General features: G+C 33.1%; 1 protein-coding gene across 1 annotated transcript; it reads left to right on the top strand.

Moving 5' to 3' along the window:
* Positions 1-12645: 12645 nt before the first annotated feature.
* LOC126713351 (protein trichome birefringence-like 23) lies at positions 12646-17147 on the top strand. Its single transcript, XM_050413085.1, has 3 exons — positions 12646-13321; positions 14100-14389; positions 16009-17147. Exons 1-3 carry the CDS (start codon positions 12970-12972, stop codon positions 16780-16782), a joined length of 1416 nt encoding a protein of 471 aa, XP_050269042.1. The 5' UTR covers positions 12646-12969; the 3' UTR covers positions 16783-17147.
* The last annotated feature ends 4427 nt before the right edge of the window (positions 17148-21574 follow it).

The raw sequence follows: 21574 nt of genomic DNA, 5'->3' as shown, positions 1-21574 counted from the left end.
GCATTTGAGTGCATCCAGTGGAATGCTTTGGTAGCCATATAAAATGTCTCTTGAGATGTTACTGGGTCTGTCATCTGTTGCAGCATATCAAATGAGAGACAAGGCCAATCTCGTATGCATTTGGATTGGCTTATTTGTTAAAAGTAAATAAAAGTACAGCTGAACTTAAAAAAGAAAGAAAGTAAAACTTTAAAAATCTGTATATAAGCAAATAACCCCCAGAAAAATCAATTAAATCTATATCCTATTACTTGGTGATCAGATTTATTTACTTATTTGGTGATAATAGTAATATACTTGAATCCGATTTATTTGCCTACTTGGTGATAATATTAAGATATAGATGGGGTGCACACACCTGATAGGGAACGGCTTGTGTCCAATAGTTAGTTCCACTGGATATGTTGGAATACGGATACGTGTCCAAGATTGGACACTTGTTTGCATCGCAACGTGACCAGTGGAACTGACCACTAGATATAAGCGTCACCCCACTTGATATGCTACAAGAGGAAGGAGGCTTGTATGATCCATAAGGTGACAAAGTGTAACCAGATGAAAAAAAAAGTTTACCATATAATTGTCGGTTGACTAGGAAAGGCCAACAAATTTAGTATAGTAATTAACATAGCTATGCTTCTAATATTGTAACTGCAATGCTTCTAATGCAATAATTAGCATTTTTTTGGACCAATTTTTATAGCAAAGGAGAGAGGTCCACCCAAAAATAAATGAATAGGACTTTAGTAAGATGGCTCGACTTATTGAGTAAAGGACTATACCAAAATCTTCTACGCAAACAGCCCAAGCAAAGCAATTGTTGGGAGAAACAGAGTGGTGCATTAAAATGAAAAGATTAGAAATGATAATGACATTGTGAAGGAGATGCACGAATGTAATTCAACCACTGATTGTAATTTAAAATCCTTTTATTGATTGGACTGTTAATTAAAGGGAAGCTAATTTTGTTGCTCATAAAATTGTTTAATGGGCCCTTTTGTTTAATGTTGAGAGAGATTTGCATCTCCTTGATACTTCATTTTTGCTTTGGGAACCATAGGCTAGATGGACTTTTTTTGAATTTTTTTGGGAACAAAGTTTTTCTCCAAACTCATCATATATATTTATATTGAATGTGAATTTTGAAAATCTAACCGTTAGATTGCATGTTTTTATTAAATCCTTAATGCTTACAAAATTTCAAGAAAATCAAAGATCAATTGCTATATCATCAAATAAATGTTACAATTTCAAGTTTTTGTAATCTAAAATTGTATATAAAAAATAAGTTAATCGATCAAATAGTAAATAATATCCGATTTGAATGAAATTTGATATGCATGTTAAGAACATAAGGAACATGAAATTCAACGGTTAGATTTTCAAAATTCACCCCCAAAAAAGAAATATATGAGAAATTTGAAGAGTTTTTCTTCAACCTAGTTCGAGCAAAAACGGTATTCGAAACGAATATTTTTTTTTTAGGCTAGATGGACATTTTTTTTTTTTTTTTGAAAATGAACACAACTTCATTTAAACCAGCAGAGAAACAGAGTCCTCATACAAAGCTCTTTGAGCTGGCAGAGGGGATTCCTCCAGCCAAATACATTCTTCACTAATTTGTCTAGCATAACGAGCAAGAGAATGGGCCACCCCATTAGCAGACCGTCTAATACATTTGAATTCCACAAGTCGCAGCCTAGCAGCGAACATCGTCGTAAATGTTTTCCAACCGTGACCAATCCGACTGGGCAGAGGCAATGGAACGCAGCACATTTGAGTTATCACCCTCCACAACTAAGTCAGCGAAACTAGCATCAATCGCAAACTCCAGGGCTCGACGGCAAGCCAAAACCTCTGCCTCTTCATTATCTGAAACAACAGGACCCCTTGACGCCAACGCAGCCATCACCATTCCGGATAACCACCCCAACACCAGTAGCAGACAACTCGTTGAATACTGCAGCATCAAAATTCATTTTGTATATCAAACCTATAGGAGGTTGCCACTGCTGAGATGGGCCGTTAATCACATGGGGCACGGGCAAAACCAGTTGAGACCGAGCCTCCAAGTACTCCCCAAGGCGACTGCTAGCACGCCCTACCAAAGTACTTGGTTCCTGCAAAATACTCCCATGCACAACACGGTTACGACGATGCCAAAGAAGCCAGCAAAGCACCAGAAAAAACTCAAGCACATCCGGTGGCAGCTTATGCAGAAGATCCTCAACTAATTGGAGCACAGAGGCTTGGACAGTCAGCCCTTTCTGCAGCAAACGATGAGAGCAACCAGCCCACACATCCTGAGCTGCAGCACACTCCCACAATGCATGGAGAATTGTTTTAGGGGCTTGGTTGCAGACAGGGCACAAGTCATTCTCAACAATTCGTCGCTGCCTAAGTTTTTCATAAGTTGGAAGAATATCGTGGCAGGCTCGCCACACAAAAACTTTGATCTTAGTTGGGATGTGAAGCCCCCAAACCTTCGCCCAAACGTCGCTGCCAGCCCTTGGGTTAGACCCCTCACCCTCCTGTTTTGACTCTCTCACCAACTTCCTTGCTGTATAATAACCAGACCGCACCGAGTACCGCCCATTTTTGTTATGCAGCCAAACTATCACGTCTGGAACATATCTTCTGCTCAGAGGAATTCGATAAATAGCCTTAGCATCATATTTGCTAAAAGCCCCGTCAATGAAAGTATGGTCCCATTGGAATATTCCAATCAATTAGCTCCGCCACATACCAATCTTCCCCTACTTCATTCGGTGGAGCCAGGATTTTATTTGTTGGGTGGTGAGGCAGCCACTTGTCAGATAACACCCGAATGGAAGAGCCCGAACCAACACGCCAGCAACACCCCTTTCTCAAAATAGGTTGTGCAGCAATTAAGCTTTTCCAAACGTATGAGCTTTTTGGATGATCAGCCACCTCCAAAAAAGTGCATCGGGGGAAGTATTTTGTTTTAAAACAACGATAAAGAAGAGAGTCATGGTTGGTCAACAATCTCCACCCTTGTTTCGCTAGCATGGCTAAATTGAAACTCCGGATGTCTCTGAAGCCCAAACCTCCTTCCTTCTTTGGCTAGACAAGAGATTCCCAACTCTTCTAGTGTATCTTTTTATCATTCCCACTTTGACCCCATCAGAACCTAGCACACATCATGTTTAATTCGTTACAAAGTTTCACTGGCAGTTGAAATACTCCCATCGTGTATGTAGGGATTGATTGGGCCATTGCTTTTATTAGGACTTCCTTCCCCGCTTTCGATAGCAACTTCCCCTTCCACCCTTGAATCTTCTTTCAAACCCTCTCCTTAAGAAAAGAAAAGGCTTGATATTTTGACTGGCCAATCAGAATGGGTAAGCCCAGATAGGATTCGAATTTTTCCACTTCCTTTACCCTTAAAGCATTTTTTATCCAATCCCTTTGCACCCTTGAAGTATTGCTGCTGAAGAAGACGAAATATTTTTCCAAGTTAATACATGGACCGGAGGCCACAACATACAAATCTAAAACATCTGAAACCACTTGCACTTCCTCCTGCTTAGCTTGACAAAACACAAGAGAGTCATCAGCAAAAAGCAAATGGGAAATAGATGGGGCAAACCGACAAATGGACATTCCATGAAGCCGACCCACCACCTCCTCCCTAGTCAGCAAAGATGTAAAAGCCTCAGCACAAATAAAAAATAAATAGGTGGAAAGCGGGTCTCCTTGATGGAGTCCCTTAGTAGGTCTGAAATTACCATAAGCCTTACCATTGAGGCGGACAGAGAAGGAAGGGGTAGTTACACAACCCATGATCCGGTCAATCCACCCATCCGAAAAACCCAACTTGATCATCATTCCCTTTAAAAATGACCATTCAACCCTGTCGTACGCCTTACTTATGTCCAATTTTAGTGCAATAGCCCCTTTCTTGCCCTTTTTCCGGCCATGCATAGCATGCAGAGTTTCATAGGCCACAAGTACGTTATCAGTAATTAACCGGCCAGGCACAAAGGTGCTCTGAGAGGGAGAGATTAATTGGGGCAAAATCAACTTTAATCTATTAGCCAACACTTTAGAAATTATTTTATAAATAACATTACACAAGCTAATAGGTCTAAAGTCAGACATTTTTTTTGGATACTTCACTTTAGGAATGAGAACAATTAGTTGCCCTTCTTTATAAATATTTTTTTTGTCCCTTTGTGGTTTTGCTACCGAATTGTATTATTTAGATTTAAAAAAATTGGCATTGGTAACCCAAATGATGTAAGCACAAAGCTTGATTTTAATCTATTAATTTTTATATCAAGTAGCCATCATCAACCAACCATAGATAAAATTAGTGTCAACATTGATAACCTAGGATTGACTTAGTCCATGATTTGTTTACCAACCAAAGAATAGGTAAATGAATGGTTTTATTCTCTTCTAATTGCCGAAATAAAAAGTAGGGTCATGCTAACGAGTGCCCCCTTAGGGCACTCGTTAACAATCCATTTTAGAAAAATTTTGACATCATTTTTATGGGAAATGAAAAAAGCTGTCAAAACATTAATTGGATTCTTAACGTGTGCCCTTAGAACACTCGTTAGCATTTCCCTAAAAATTATTCAAAGTTTTCAAACTATTCAGCCATAAATGCAAGTCAAAGAGTTGAAAGTTGAAACCTCGGTTATTGAAAAGTTTTTGGCTTTTCACAAATCGAAAATTTATTAGGTATTTTGTTGCTCAGGTCCTATGGTAGGATTTATGTGTGAGACTCCCTTTTTATGTGAGAGGTGAGGGATTGCTCGTGCTTCTTGGAATATCCTTCACAAATAATAATGAGTTTTATTAATTAAATTTGTGTTAAAGTCTATTATTTATATGAGTGAAGGAAGTAGTATTTACATAATAATAAATAATTTTTCATATTACAAGGTTGATTAGAAATTACCTACAATATCGGTTAGAGATATTTTTAATTTCTCTCCCAAAACTTTTAGTATTCGTAATTAAACTTCCTTATCATTTAGATTGATACAAAATGATTTTTTTTTTTTTTGGTCATAATTATTGGATTTTCTATTCCAAGTTTACAACATGTATATGTCATATGAAAGATGGAATTTAGCCTCTAAATGGGCATGGATAATGTTGAGGTACAAATTTTCAGGCTTTAATTTCATTAGCCCACTCACAAAAATATTCACACAAGCCCATAAATTATTTTGAGCCCACATAAATATCTGCCACATATTACTCAAATATTCTCCTGTGTTATCGGGCCTTCACAAATACTCCATACACAAGCCCATAAATTGCCTTGGGTCCTCTCCTAAATATTACCCATTATATCCCACATATTATCCAACTTGGGTTTCTCACAAAAAATACTCACCATGTTACTACCAAAATTGGGCCACAAATTATGCTATCTCCACAAAAAAACCCAAAATCATTCAACTTGTGGGCAAAGCCCAAAGGCCCAACAAAACCTTCTTACAAAGCCCGCTACGATGCGACATCTCTAAAGTCTGCTATGATGCGGCATCTCTAAAACCCGCTACAAGGCAGCATCTTTAAAACTCACTACGATGCGGCATCTTTAAAGCCCGCTACGATGCGGCATATTTAAAGCCCGCTACGATGCAGCATTTCTAAAGCCTGCTACAATGCGGCATTTCTAAAGCCCGCTACGATGTGGCATCTCTAAAGTCCGCTATGATGCGGTATCTTTAAAGCTCATTACGATGCGGCATCTCTAAAGTCTGTTACGATGCGGCATCTCTAAAGCCCACTATGATGTGGTATCTCTAAAGCCCACTATGATGTGGTATCTCTAAAGCCCGCTACGATGTGGCATCTTCAAAACCCGCTACGATGCGGCATCTCTAAAGCCTGTTACGATGTGGCATCTCTAAAACCCGATACGATACGGCAATATTTTTACAAAATCCTACAAAGCCCAAATGCTAATTTGACAATAGTTTTTATAAAGCCCAAATGTTAATTTGGCACTATTTTTACAAAGCCCAAATGCTAATTTGACACTATTATTACAAAGCCCAAATACTAATTTGACATTATCCTACAAAGCCCAAATGCTAATTTGGCACTATTTTTACAAAGCCCAAATGTTAAGTTGGCACTTATTTTACAAAGCCTAAATACTAATTTGACAACTATTTCTAAAAGCCTAAATAATACAAAAGCCCAAATCTATTTTGGCAACTATTTTACAAAGACCAAAACACTATTTTGGCAAAAATAATTACTTTATGCTCAAAACCCGAATGCTATTTTGGCACTACTTTACAAAGCCCAAATGCTATTTTGGTACAAATACTATTTTTGACACTTGTTTTACATATGCTAAATCCCTCACTCATGGGAAATGTAATTATTCATCTCTCAAAAAAAATCTCTTTCACAAAATTTATGGAAACTATACTTATTTTTCCATAATCGACTAACTACAAAGGCCCATGAATATCACTCATAGCAAAACTCTTCATTTTGTTGTGATAACCAAGCCCAAAAGAGCTCAACTACAAAGCCTAGCTAAGCCGGCCCAACCCACACACAAATCCCAGCAGTTGGAGGTCACGTGAGTTGACCAGCCAAATTTCAGCAACAACTAAACAGCTGGAGCCCCTTCCCATCAGGTCCCAACTTGCCCAATCAGATCAGAAGAGGACACGTGTCCGTCAAGGGTTGAACCCTTCCTTCACAAGCTGAATTCCTATGATTTCTCATGTGACATAAAACTGAGAGGGATGTGACAGAAAGCTGGGAAGCTTCAGACAGCTGTCCTTTCTTTCTTCCCCAACCCAGCCGGTCAAAAACTAAGAGCAGCCATGACTAGGCCATTAAAGCTCCTAAAACAACATGAAATCAGCTCATTTTCATACTGAAAATGTGTATTTTCTAGTTCATGGACCGAGCACATGAACCCCAAATGGGGAAATTTAGGGAAATGTGGTTTGGAGGGCACCAAGGGGATCCCAGCAGAGTTCCCAGCAAGGGCTCCAAGGTTGACACCTGGCTTGGGGTGATCCAATCTGCCCTAAGGAGCTCTGATTCTAGTTGTAGCATAACCAAGATCATTAGCCTAAAGCATGCTCTAATCCCATCAGCCAAGGCCAATCAGCATTCAATACTAAGTCAGAATCCCAACTGTTATTACCCAAAACAGCAACAACCTTCTAAAAGTTGAGCTTACCACTATTAGCTAAAATCCCAAGAACGATTCTCTAAGGATTTTCTGAGGATTGGAAAAGATTTAGCAAAGATTATATGCTAATCACCCCCTAAAACCCCAGATATAAATGGAACTCTCCATTAATGCTGAACAAACACACTAATGACACCAAGATACGCTAAGAGATACACCAGAAAAGATTTTTCCCGAACCTCTCTGTTTAAACCTTCCCTAAGCTCTTAAAAAAGCACGGAATTCTTAGTTTCAAGCCTAGAAACTAAGTCCCTAGCTCCTAGCTCAAAAACACTTCTCATAGCTCTACTTATAAATACTTATCTACCTTCAGCAGAAAGCTTCAGCAGCCTTACTACACTCTCTCACTCATTACTCATACTACTCATAAATGATTCATTACTCACTATATATTCACGAACATGTCTTGGCACCATAATGATCTTATTGAGCTGGCTGGGATCTCTCTCTCTCTCCCTTCATCTCACACTAAGTTTTCCTCATTATTTGTCATAATGGAACCCATTTACTTATTCATTTACTATTAATGGTTATGATGTAACTGTTACTATAAAATTTTTCCCTCATATTATTGTATTAGAAGACTCCTCTCTAGAGCTAACGGATGATGAGTCTGAAAGTGTAGATATTTTCCTTAATCTATGAAATAGCTAATAGCTGGAGGCTTATTCTGTTTTATCTTACTTTACCGCTAGACTATTTTCAGCAGAAACACCTTACCGTTGGGTCATTTTCTGCAAAACATTTTATTGTTGGGTTATTTCTTACAATATGCTTTTTAACCGTGCTGACGTGTCCACTGTAAGGATTGTTTATGTGCTACTCTTGTTAGTTCCAATCTAGGCCCAAGGCATAAAATACAATGAATTCTTTGGATCTTCACCGATAACCTTTGGACCGTGCATCAAGCTCATTGTCGAGTTTCGGTTTAGACCTCCAACCCAATATAAATCCTATTTATCGGAAGGAAAACTTTTTTGCCCCCGACAGATAACTATTAGGCCTTAAGGTTGCTTCTTCTTCTTCTTCTTTTTATTTTTATTTTTTTTAACATAAAATGTTTGTTAAGGGAGACATTTTTTTCCGTGTTTAGTTGTGTTCCTAAAAATGCTTTGAAAAATATATTTTGGTGTTTAGCTTGTATGAAAATCTAACATGGCTAATTGCACAAAATCTAACATAATGAAGAGAAAATCCATCACAAAAAATACACCACTCCAACATATGTTCTCATAACAATCCAACCTACACCAGATCTCCAATCAATCACAATAGCAAACAAAATCTCACAATAATTCCAATGCCACAAATTTTAAGCCAATTTAAAAATTTTTAAAAGCAATATTAATTCTAGACCTTATAAAAATTTATCAAAAAAGACATAAAAGAAACCTTTGTTTCTATTGAAGGGTTTCTAGGAAATTGTTTTATGCCTCTTTAGGGCTGTAAAAAAAATTTATGCCCCACAAACTTTATTTTTCTAGCTAAACCAAAACATTTTGGTTTGACGAACATTTTCAATTGAGCCAAACACCTGAAAATTAATAAAACAATTTTAAAAAAACGTTTTGCGCTGAAATAAATGCAGCCTAAAATCAAGCAATGTATTCTACTACCTCTTCCATGAAACCATAAGTCATATGTGAAAGCTAAATGTGTTCTAATAAGTAGTATTGTTTCCTAAAAAAAAAAAAAAAAAAAAAAAGTGAAGGCTAAATTAGGGTTAAAATTTTGTAGCGATTGATATTTGTGTGTACATGGGAGAGTGGTTCATTATTTGGGCCATATGGATTTGAATTTGAGGGTCCAAATCATTTGTTTGGATAATTTAAAAGGATAAAGGTTTGGATATGACCAAAATCTAGCAAAGATTTCAAGACCCTAAATCTTTTTATTTCAAATGACATCACATTAGTTTGTAACACCTATATTAGTAAAATTATTCTAAAAACTTCGATATACTTGCTTTTCCATCTTGTCTAAAAGCAATAGCAGTTGTTGTATATTTGTAAGTCAACAATCATATACTATTTAAAAGTTTTACTAAGAAGCAGCATAATAACACAAATTAAGACATATTTAATATTCTTCTCAAAAAAAAAGAAGAAGATGTATTTAATATTCTACTAAATAATGTTTTGGCATATTTAAACAAAACAAATTTAATAAATTCAAAATTTGGACAAATTTAAAGAGAACTACACATAGTTATAGATCAATAAATTATTTATATGTAGATTTCTCTTTTCGAAAAGTGTGCATAACAAGTCTTTTTAATGGAGTTTGTATTATGCTTTTGTGATAGAGTCTCATGATATGTTTGCTCTCACTTTTAAATTATTTATAAGTATATTTCTCTCTCCATGTGTGTCTTGTTTGTTTCTAAATTTTTTTTATAAAAAACCTTAAGTTTTGTATATTTATTATTTTTAACATGTTCCCTTTATTGCTTTTGTATTAGAGTCTTAAGTTATGTTTGGTAACAGTTTTTGTTTTCTATTTTCAAAAACTTGTTTTTGGAAAAAATAAAATTTTTTTTCTTGTATTTTTGAAATCAAAAAAATGTTTGGTTAGTTAAAATTTAAAAATAGTTTTTTGAAGAAAAAGTAGAAAATACTAAAATATGTTGTTATTAGGATTTGAACTCTAATGCTAACTCATTAAATGAGATAGATTCATTGAATCAAATGCGTGCTGTCATTGACTTTTGAAAATTATAAAATGAAAATAGTATTTTGCATGTTTTCAGTTTTCTTCACAAAATGAGGTTGGAGAACAGTTTTTGTTTTCTATTCATTTTGGGTTACCAAACATGTTTTTTAGTCTCAAAAATAGAAAATTGTTTTTGGAAACATAAAATAAGGAGAAAAGCAATTACCAAACATACCCTTATTCTCTCTCTCACATGTGTATGTGTTTGTTTCTAAAAAAAAAAAAATGGAAATGTTAAAGAATGTTCTAAGGGCATTGGTTTAGAAATTATTTTTAGAAATATTTTATGGAAAAATGATAAAACAATTAATTTTGTTGACATCTTTTATATTTTCCATAAAAATTATGTCAATTTTCCTAATATGGTTTATTAAAAATTGCCCTAGGAGCATTTGTTAACATGACCCATAAAAAAAACTTTAAATTTTGTATATTTATTATTTTTAACATGTTCCATTTATGGCAGCTGTTTACAATTTTTTAGGTGTTGTACCTTATATTCTTCAATTAAATTCAACCATATGATTACATTGGCCTATATAACACAAATGACAGAACTTAGGTACAATATCTTAGATACTTTTTTTAGGCTTTCCTTTTAAGATCCAGTAATGTGATTATTTAACTAAAAAAATACACTTCTGTTCCATGTGAAAAAATCCACATGACAGAATTTTAAGAGAGGAACATATGGAACAACAGCTAAATACTGTACCTAAGTCTTGCCTTAACACAAAATATGTTTTATTTTCACAAGGACAATTAAATTCATTTATGTGGCTCATTGATCGATACAATCATGTGATTAAATTTAATTGGGAAATCTAAGGTACAACATTGAACAAATTATAACTAAGTTTTGTTGTTATAAAAAAAAGTCACGTTATGAATGTTCTAAGAGTACAAGTTAAAGAATGCTAAGAGAGAGTTTAGTAAGAGTATTTGAATATAGATTTTTGTTTTGTAATCCATAAAATGGTGGGTCCCATACTTGAATTTATTGTTTGGCTAATATTTTCTAAATACAGTTTTCAAAAAACTGTATCCTATTTTCCTGGTTTAGAACATGATTTTGAAAACGGCTAAAAAGGTGTTTTCAGGATACATAAAATGTTTTTAATAACTTTTTTTTAGAAGAATGTTTTTAATAACATGGTTGTAAATAAATTGAGAACAGTGGACCCCACATGTTTGTCCAAGCTTTTTATCTTTTAAATTAAGGAGTTTATCTTTATCACAAAAAGAATTCCCACACTTCAAATTTGAAATTTTTTCATTAAAAAAAAAAGGTACATGATGAGCTTTATTCCCTTATAATTATCTACAGAAAAAAAGTGATCTACAAATTCTACATGTTACTTTTAAATTTTTTTTTTAAAATCTCAAAAATAGAAATGGTTTCCCAAATAATTATTCTTTGATTTTAGTATTTTGAAAATTGTTTTTGAAAGTGAGAGCCAAACTTGTATAATATAAAAATTATTATCTGAAAACTAGTTTCAAGTTCAATTTTTTGAAAATTTTTTTTAATACTATTTTAGAAACAAAAACAAAAATCTTCCTACTAATCAGGCTCTAAAATTATCAACTATAAACTGTAACTCATGATATTGAAAAGAAAAATACACTTGCCAAATTTTTGGGTTGATTTCTCGTATACATATGCAAAGGAAAAAACATCAAGTGTAGTATGTTACTCTTCCAATTGGAGAAGTATTATCCACAACATTTTCTAAACAAATCATAAGTGATAAGTTGTTACTGGTTATAATTTGAATTCATCACTAAAATTACATTTTTACTCACTGGTAACAACTAATAACAACTTGTCATTTATGATTTGTTGTGAAAGTGTTGATAAAATGTTGTGAACATAACATTTCTTAACTAATTAAATTCAAATATATGATTGCATTTATTAGTGAATCACAAACTGTGTTATCTTTTTCAAGGAAAATTAAATTCAATATACATATGTGTGTGATTAATTAGGGAACCTACCAAGAGCTTTGCAGTGTTTTTTTTTTTTTTTTTGGAGAAAGAGAGCTTTGTTTGTAGTTCAAGTGTTCAATTATTACCTTTTGGTGTTTTAGAAGTAGACGTCCAATGTTCAAATCTACTTGCCCAACAATCGAATTATAAAACTAAAAAAAAAAAAAAAAAAATTTTGAAACCTTGTACTGCACATAAAGAAAATATACCTAAGTTTTATCATATTCAAAATGGTTATATGTGAAGCTAAAAAAAAAGGGTTATATGTAGTTTATTTATTTATTTGTGTATAATTTCTTTACTTTTTAACAAGTAAAAGTACATGTTCTTGTGATGATAATTCTTTGCGTTTTTCCTATCTTTGGTAGTATTAGAAAAAATAGGTAAAAATAAATTTTTTTTTAACTTTCTTTATTTAGTTTGTTATGAGATAAAATTATTTTTTAAAAAACAATTTTATCTCACATGAAGTTAAATAAGGAAAATAACCCTATTTCACATGAAACTATATAGGGAAAGTTAATAGATTTTTCAACTCATTTTAGGTTTTACGGCTAAACATAAGAAAATGAAAATTAAAAAAAAAAAAAAATTCATTTTCCAAAAAATAGTTAATGTAGAAACAAAGATAGCCTCATTTCCCCCATCAAAAAAAGAAAAAAAAAACTATATATATATATATAAAACCTCAATTCAACGTATTTCACCGACTGGCCAGTGGAGACTAGTAAGAACTACAAGTGCCAAATCCAACCTTTCTCTTTTTAAACTAATAATTTCCTCGTATTTTCCATCTTGAGATTGAAACTTGTCTGTTCCCAACAATCACGGCAATTTTAATTTTAATTTTTTTTTTTTTTAAATCACGGCGTATACATTTATTTTTATATCGTACTTCAGTGTCGGTCACTTGAATCTATTCTCCAATCAATACCATCCTTATTCCTTGCTCATCATATTCAAGAATTTTAACTCAAAATACTACATAGTTAAAAGCAAGCTCCAAAGAAAGCAACTTGAACCAGCACAGTCCAAGTCTTTCAGTGGGTAGAAAAATGAAGCTCAATTGGTTTAGAAACAAGCAGAACCATATGCTTGTGAAGTTAGTGGTTGCCATTCTGTTGATGGGTTTTGCTTTTCGTCTTGTTTTCTTTCGTTCCACAACAGTTTCTCCCATCTTAGAACAAACCCCTATTGCCCGGAAAAGTGTGCTTCCAAATCCAAATCCAAGTCCAAGTCCAAACCCAAACCCAAAAACTGTTTCTCCCATCTTAGAAGAAACGAATATTTCCCAGAAAAGTGTGGTTCCAATTCCAATTCCAATTCCAAATCCAACTCCAAACCCAAACCCAAACCCACCTGTTTATGTGCAAGTTCAAGGAAATGAAGGTCAGGTGCCTCCAAAAGGTAATCGAATCCAGCTAATCTTTGTTGTGTTTTTGTTGTTTTTACATTTTCTTTGGGTCTTAGCATTGAATGCACTTTATAAATCAAAGCTTACTATTCTTCAAAAGTGTGGTGTAGAAAATAATAAATTTTTTTTTATGACGTAGGAGTACTTCACTCAGATTTAGAAAATAATTGAGATTGGTATGAGATCTATGGACCATAAATGTTTTTTGTGGAGTTTTTTAGTTCTTTTAGAAGTGTGTAGTTAATGACTTAATTCTCATTGGTTGATTCTAACTTATGCATAGAACTGTGATGGTGTTAACTGAAAAATTTTATTGGGTTTTGTTATTTTTTTTGTTCTTTTTACATTTTTTTTTTTTTTTGGATTTTAGCATTGGATGCACTAGAAAAATCAAAACTTTCTGTTCTTGAACAGTGTGGTGTTGAGATGGACACTTGAGATTGGTTTGAGATCTATGGATCATAAATGGTTTTGTGGATTTTGGTGGTTCTTTAAGAAGTGTGTAATTAATTAACGTTGGTTGATTTTAAGTTTTTAAATCATGCATAGAAGTGTGATGGTTTTACTGGAAAATTTTAATGGGTTTTGTTCTAATTTGTATGTTGCTTATTATTATAGTACTGCATGATTCATTGATCTAGTGTAGTCTGTAGTCTACTACCATTTGTTACTTATTAGTTTTCATGAAATTTTCCGCATCAAGATTTTGTTGATTCTCTTTATAGTGTTATTGTCCATTTTGTATTGAATGGAAGTCAAATCTTGTTGCAGAAAATTTTGAAGAAAAATGTGATCTTCTTACTGGGGATTGGATACCTAACCCATTAGGTCCTACGTACACTAATCGGAGCTGCTCATTAATTGAAAGTCATCAGAATTGCATTGATAATGGGCGGCCAGATAGAGGGTACCTGTACTGGAGGTGGAATCCAAGAGATTGTGAGTTACCTCCTTTTGATCCAGAGAGATTTCTTGAGACGATGAGGGACAAAACATGGGCACTAATTGGCGATTCAATATCTCGCAACCATGTCCAGTCATTGCTCTGCATGCTCTCACAGGTACTTGTTAAGATTGTTGTAGCATATTTGAGTCTTGAATTTGGGTTATTGGACATGAAGTGAGTAGGTCCTGTCCTCCACACTATTTTTTTTTTTTTTTTTTTGTTGCTTCAATTATGATTTGTGTGATTCTCTACCCTTTCACGAGCACTTACATCTTTATTATTTGTAAATCATAGGAGGAAGGTAATCCCACCATACAGAAAATTTGATTACTTCTGATACATGTAAAATTTTTATTTAGCATAATTGCAATCCTAATGAAACCTTTTTGCTATAAGATGATGATTGCTACTTTTAGTCCTTAAGCCAATTCAAGAATTTGGCTTCTGCACTATGACTGTCTTTGTAGGTTTGTACTAGTTTAGAGGCATTATAAATGTATTTTATATAGCAGTTGTTTGTCACACTGTTGATGCTTTTGTTTCTTTGAAGTACTCACATCAATGAATCTAAGGAATCATCATGAGTTGTTGAAAGTGTACTCTCAGAGTTGTAATAACACATGCACACAAGACATCCTGGTGGTAATATGAATATACTATCTTTTAGAAAGTAGGGATTCTGATATAGAAATGGTTGTCAATGAATTTTTTATTCTAATTAAGGAGACTCTAAGTAGTGTTAGAACTTAGAAGTCTCCAACCACATTTCCTCTTGTGTGTGTGTTGATAATACATGGAGTTCAATTCCTATAAGCTCATCCTTCATCTGTGGCTTATTAACAACATTTCCATTTTCCCTCTTTTAAATCCAAGAATTTAATACCTGAAGATTTCTGTGATTTATTACTGAATTAGAATGAGAAAAGTCATCCTTCATTGTGCATTCTGTATTTTTGTAGTGCAAGATCATAATAAAATAGGCGTGAAGATACCCCTGCCTCAATTCACAACACTATTTTGCATTTCTATTTGTTGATATGCAGTATCCAAATGGATTTACCTAATTTTACTGAGTGGCATTAAATGAAGCTGCTAAACATTGCATTCATGCAGGCTCTTTTAAATCCAAGAATTTAATACCTGAAGATTTCTGTGATTTATTACTGAATTAGATTGAGAAAAGTCATCCTTCATTGTGCATTCTGTATTTTTGTAGTGCAAGATCATAATAAAATAGGCGTGAAGATACCCCTGCTTCAATTCACAAAAACACTATTTTGCATTTCTATTTGTTGATACGCAGTATCCAAATGGATTTACCTAATTTTACTGAGTGGCATTAAATGAAGCTGCTAAACATTGCATTCATGCAGGCTCAATTGCTGGTAACTCTTGACCTGTATGAATCCCACTTGGTCCATTTGCAGATGTTATTGATTACGTTTTTTATTTTTTATTTTTAAATTTCAAATTCTTTCTTGTGAATTTGATGGTTATTAATTATTAGTTTTGTTTTGTCAGTTTTTCTAGAATTGGTGTAGAGACTTGCATTTATATTTTGATTAAATAAATAAAGTTTCAAGTGTTGTTTATGACTTTATGTTGATTTTCTGAGTGCCTTCATTATGGGTGACGATTGTTGTTAGGCAGCATGATGTGGGAGATTTTATTGTTTTCAAAAAATGGCACTAGAGGATTGTCTGACCTGTGCAATTGAATTATTATGTCCTTCAGGTAGAACAAGCTGTTCAAGTTTACCATGATGAAGATTATAGGTCCAAAAGATGGCAGTTCCCCTCTTACAACTTCACTATCTCAGTTATTTGGTCCCCCTTCCTTGTAAAAGCAGATATTTTTGAGGACTTTAATGGTGTTTCAACATCTGAAGTTGAGCTGTATCTCGACAAACTTGACAAGAAGTGGACTGATCAATACCAGAAATTGGATTACATGATAATTTCAAGTGGGAAATGGTTTCTAAAAACTGCAATCTATCATGAGAATGACACAGTGTTGGGCTGTCATTACTGTCCTAAAAGAAATTTGACGGAGTTGGGATTTGATTTTGCTTATCGGAAATCCCTCCGGTTTGTATTGGACTTCATAGTATCGTCCAATCACAAGGGCCTGATATTTTTTAGGACATCCACGCCAGATCACTTTGAGAATGGAGAGTGGTCTAGTGGAGGGAATTGCCTCAGAACAGCACCAGTTAAAGAAGGTGAGATGGAACTGAATGAATTAATTAGGATCCTGCGTAAGGTAGAGCTAGAGGAGTTTGAGAAGGCAGCACTTAAAGCTTCTGAAAACGGGGTGAACCTTAAACTTCTTGACTTAACTATGCTTTCACTTTTGCGGCCTGATGGGCATCCAGGTCCATATAGAGAGTTTTATCCATATGCAAAGGACAAAAACGCCACAGTTCAGAATGACTGTTTGCATTGGTGCTTACCTGGCCCAATAGACTCTTGGAACGATGTGATTATGGAGATGGTTGTAAATGGCTAATTATTTCACCATAGTTTTGATGCATGAAACATATGTTCTCCATTTCAGGTTTTGAAAAATATTGGATATGAGAATTATTCTTGCAGGAGTTGAGAACAAGTGATACATTCCCAATTTCCCGCCCGGTGTTTGATAAGATTGGCCTTTCAGGTATACCTGTAATGTCATCTACTCATCTTTCCCTCGGGTTATCTGTTTGGTGTCAACCAGCCCTGTTAGCGGAATTTATCTTCTATGTGAAATGTGTCGGAGGATACAAAAAGAAGACGGGGTTAATTGTAACTTGTATTGTTATTTATAATTGACATTGTTTTATAATCACAAATTCAATAGTAAAATCTAATTGCATCTGAAGTTAAGAGCTCCATAGCAGTGCAAAGAACTTACAAAGAATGTGTATTTTTAGCATAAATCGGTGGCTGCTAAGTCCTGATCCCTATGGGATAAGGAACCATATGGTCATTAAGCATATTGAATGTTTAAATCATGTTATGTACAGATTGGACGTTTGGAGCAATTGGATATGTAAATGTTGATACTTCAATTTTGAATCCCCCTCCTTGAGAAATTATCCTAAATATCGCACGTAAGGATCAATTATATGTATGAAAATGAAATCCACAAATGGGGTTCACTGTTTTCTTGTATGTGAGAAAATGGTGTACTACAACAAGTGTACTAGTGGGTTTCAGTTAGTTCAATTGGTAAAGTTTTTGATGGTTGTATAAAAGATTTGTGGTTTAATCTTCACGTACACCAAAAATTGATTGGTATCTTGGTATGATAATAAAGAGTTATTATTAGGAGTAGATGTTATAAGTTGAAAACTCTCAAAAAAAAAAAAAAAAAAACTCATAAGTTGAAAACTCTCTTAAAAAAAAAAAAAAAAAAGTGCACTAAAAATTTCCAAAAGAGGGGGAAGAAGCAAGAAATTATTCACAATGACTAAATAGTAATAATACCTAGTAGTTTTCCCAGTCTTGAAGGGCCATGTGTGAGAATTTATTAAGTCAGATTCTAGTCACCAATCTAGTCATAAAAAATAAAAAACCTTCATGTTCACCCTCATCGGTGGTGCCTTGGTGGCTCCAGCACCACCATCCCCAACTCCAATTAGACAACGACATAGGCATTTCTCTCTTTATTTGTTTAGTGCATCTAGGTGTGTGTCAGTGGAGCTGGAAATTGTGATTGATTTGTGTAGGTAAAGGTGAAAGCCTTTTATTTATTTTATTTTTTTAAATTATTAAAAAAAAAAATATGTCTATGTTGGTAACTAGGATTTAATTCAGTAAATTGTCACATGTTGAACAAAATTATTTAGGGGAGGACCACATTGTACCATCTTATTGAGTGGAAAGACAGTTAAGTATTGCTGATGTGATTCTTGGGGTGAATAATTTCTTAGAGAAATCCAACTTGCATTGTGAATGAATGTAATTTCAACCCTTTGGGATAAAGGTAATGATGTAATGTGATACAATTTCAATACTAGCAAATAATGTCTTCATTTATGTTTCTCAAAAAAAAAAAAAAAAAAAATTCTTCATTTATGGCCGTTATTGTTATCATTATTATTATTTTTCACAATACGTCCAAAAAATTGCTACATTCTTAAAATGTTAAATATTTATGCAAATTATTAATTAAGCCATAAATTTTTTTGAGGATAATTAAGCCATAATTTGGTTCTCCCAATCCAAATCCTTTTCACTATGCAACAAAGCATAATATTTCAAAGTCATAAATCCTCCTCATCTATGATCTATGTGCAATAACCACGGTTTTTTGTTTACAGTCTAGGCTAATGCAATAATCACTGTAAGTTTTTTTTCCTTCTTTTTTTTTTTTTTTTTTTTTTTTTTTTTTTTTTTTTTTTTTTGAGAAAGATCTTTCTTTAATCCTACCAATTCTATCTGGATCTGAAGTTCGTAACTCCTTATCATAGACTAATGTTTAAAATTTCAAATTCCCACCTTTCTTTGGTAAGAATTACCGCCCTAGTTTCCTAACGGTCAAATTAAAAACAGCTCACTTCAATGTTATTTTTTCTCTCAAAACTTTTAGTAATCATAATTAAACCTCCTTTTTTATTTTATTTTATTTTATTTTATTTTTGAGAAGGGCCTCCTTATTATTTAGATTGATACGAAATGGTGATTTTTTTTATTTGTCACTATTAATGGATTTTTTTATTACAACATGTATGTAGAAAGACGGAATTTAGCCTCTAATTGGGCAGGAATAAATAACTATTAGGCCTTAAGGTTGCATTTTTTTCTTCTACAAACATTTTTTAGGGAAACCTTTTTTTTAAATTATTTTTTCTTTTTGGGTCGTTAGTTGCATTCCTAAAAATGTTATGGATGATATTTTCTAGTGTTTAGCTTGTATGAAAATTTTAACATAGCTTCCCTTTTTTTTTTTTTTTTTTTTTGAGATAATTACAATATACTGCTAATCTCGTAACTTGAATCATTCCCCTCCTCCCCTAGACCGCTCTTGGCAAAAATCTAACATAGCTAATTGCAATAGATCTAACATAATGAAGAGAAAATCTATAATACTAGCTTCTAATAACATAATAACACAAAATACACTATACCAACATGGAAAATTTTTATGTATTCTCGGAGTATAGTAAAATGGTACTCTCTCTTCTCACTTTCACGGTAGACCCCACCATAAATTTAATGAGTGGACTCTGCCATGAATGTGAGAAGAGGAGCCACATTCTCCATACTTTGGGAATATCTAAGAATTACTCAATTAACATCTGTTCTCATGACAATCCAACCCACACCAGATCTCTAATCAATCACTATAGCAAACAAAATTTCACAATAATTTCAATGCCACAATTTCTAAGCCGGCTTGAAAATTTTTTAAAGCAATATTAAACTTACAAAAAAGAGGGAAAAATTAGAGTAAAGCCACTTGTGATTACACAAAAAAAGAAAGAAAATGTTTGTTACTGAGGAGCTTCTAGGAAATTGTTTTCTGCCTCTACCTCTTCCATGAAACTATAAGTCCCATTTGAAAGCTAAATGAACATTAAAATTTTGTAGCAAGTGATATTTATGTGTACATGGGAGAGTGGTTCATTTGGATGGCAAGATTTGGGCCATATGGAATTAGATTTGAAGGTCCAAATTCAAATCCTTTGTTTGGATAATTTAAAAGGATAAAGTTCTTATTTGACCAAATCAAGCAAAAATTTCAAGACCCCAAATCTACTTATTTCAAACGACACCACATTAGTTTGTAACACCTATATTAGTAAAATTATTCTAAAAACTTTGATTTACTTGCTTTTGTAGCCAAGAGTCTTTTAACTTAATTAAGAATTTTTTTTGGGGGAGCTCTAACTATCTTAAAAAAAAAAAAAAAAAAAAAAAAAAAAAACTTGCTTTTTCCATCTTGTCTGTAGTAATAACTATTATTGTGATTTTGTTAGTCAACAATCATATACTATTTTAAATTTTTACTAAGAAGTAATAACATAAATTAAGATGTATTTAATATTCTATTAAATAATGTTTTGGCATATTTTTTAAAAAATTAATAAAGTCAAATCTTGTATATTTATTATTTTTTAACATGTTCCTTTTTTTTTAGAGAGTTTTAACTTATGGCGTTTACTCCTGATAATAGTTCTTTATCATCAGACTAAGACACCAATAATTTTTTGGTATAGGCGGGGATTGAACCCCAGATCTCTTATACAATCATCAGAGACTTTACCAGTTGAACTAATTGGAATCCACAACATGTTCCCTTTAATGCAGTCTTTTACAATTTTTTAAGTGTTGTACTTTATGTAGTTATGTTCTTCAATTAAATCTAACCATGTGGCTACACTGGCTAATGCAACATGAAATTTTTTTTATTTTTTCAAGGAGAATTAAATTTATTTATGTGGCTCACTAATTGATACAATCATGTGGTTAAATTTAATTGAGGAATCTATAGTACAACACTGAAGACTTTATAGCTAAGTTTTGATATTTTAAAGAAGAGTCATGTGACAAATGTTCTAACAGCATAAGTTAAAGAATACTAAATTTTCAACTATAAATTGTAATGCATGATTTTCAAAAGAAAAATACACTTGCCAAATATTTGGGTTGGTTTCTCTTATACATATTCAAAGGGAAAAACTTTAAGTGCAGTCCTGTACATTAAGCTTCCAATTAAATTCAAACATATAATTGCATTGATCAATAAATCACAAACTGTGTTATCTTTTTCAAGGAAAATTAAATTCAATGCAATTATGTGTTTTGATTAATTAGGGAACCTACCAAGAGACTTGTAGTTCAACTATCACATTTAGGATTTTTTAAGGGAGATGTCTAAGGTTCAAATCTTCTTACCTAAGTCTCAACTATGGAATTAAAATCCATATTCTGATATTCAAAACTATGTAGTTTATTTTTTATTTGTGTATAATTTCTTTACTTTTTAACCATTAAAATTACATATTCAATTCTTAACCTATGTTCACCTCAGTTTGTTTTAATGGAAAATTTTATATTAATATGATTTTTTGTATTTTTCTGTATTTGGTGGTATAAAAAAAGGTAAAAAGAAAATATTATTTCTTAACTTCTTTTATTTAGTTTAACATTATGGAAAACAACTCTATCTTACACGAAACTAAAAAAAGAAGTCAACAAATAGTTTTCTAATTTATTTTAAGGTTGCTAGGCATGAAAATGAGATAGTTTTTTAGAAAATATATATATTTAAAAATTTTTTTTTTTCTAAAAATGTTAATTTTGAAACCCTT

This window comes from Quercus robur, chromosome 2, assembly GCF_932294415.1.
Source record: "Quercus robur chromosome 2, dhQueRobu3.1, whole genome shotgun sequence".
In the NCBI taxonomy this organism is placed as follows: Eukaryota; Viridiplantae; Streptophyta; class Magnoliopsida; order Fagales; family Fagaceae; genus Quercus; species Quercus robur.
This window is presented reverse-complemented; position numbering and strand designations above follow the sequence as displayed.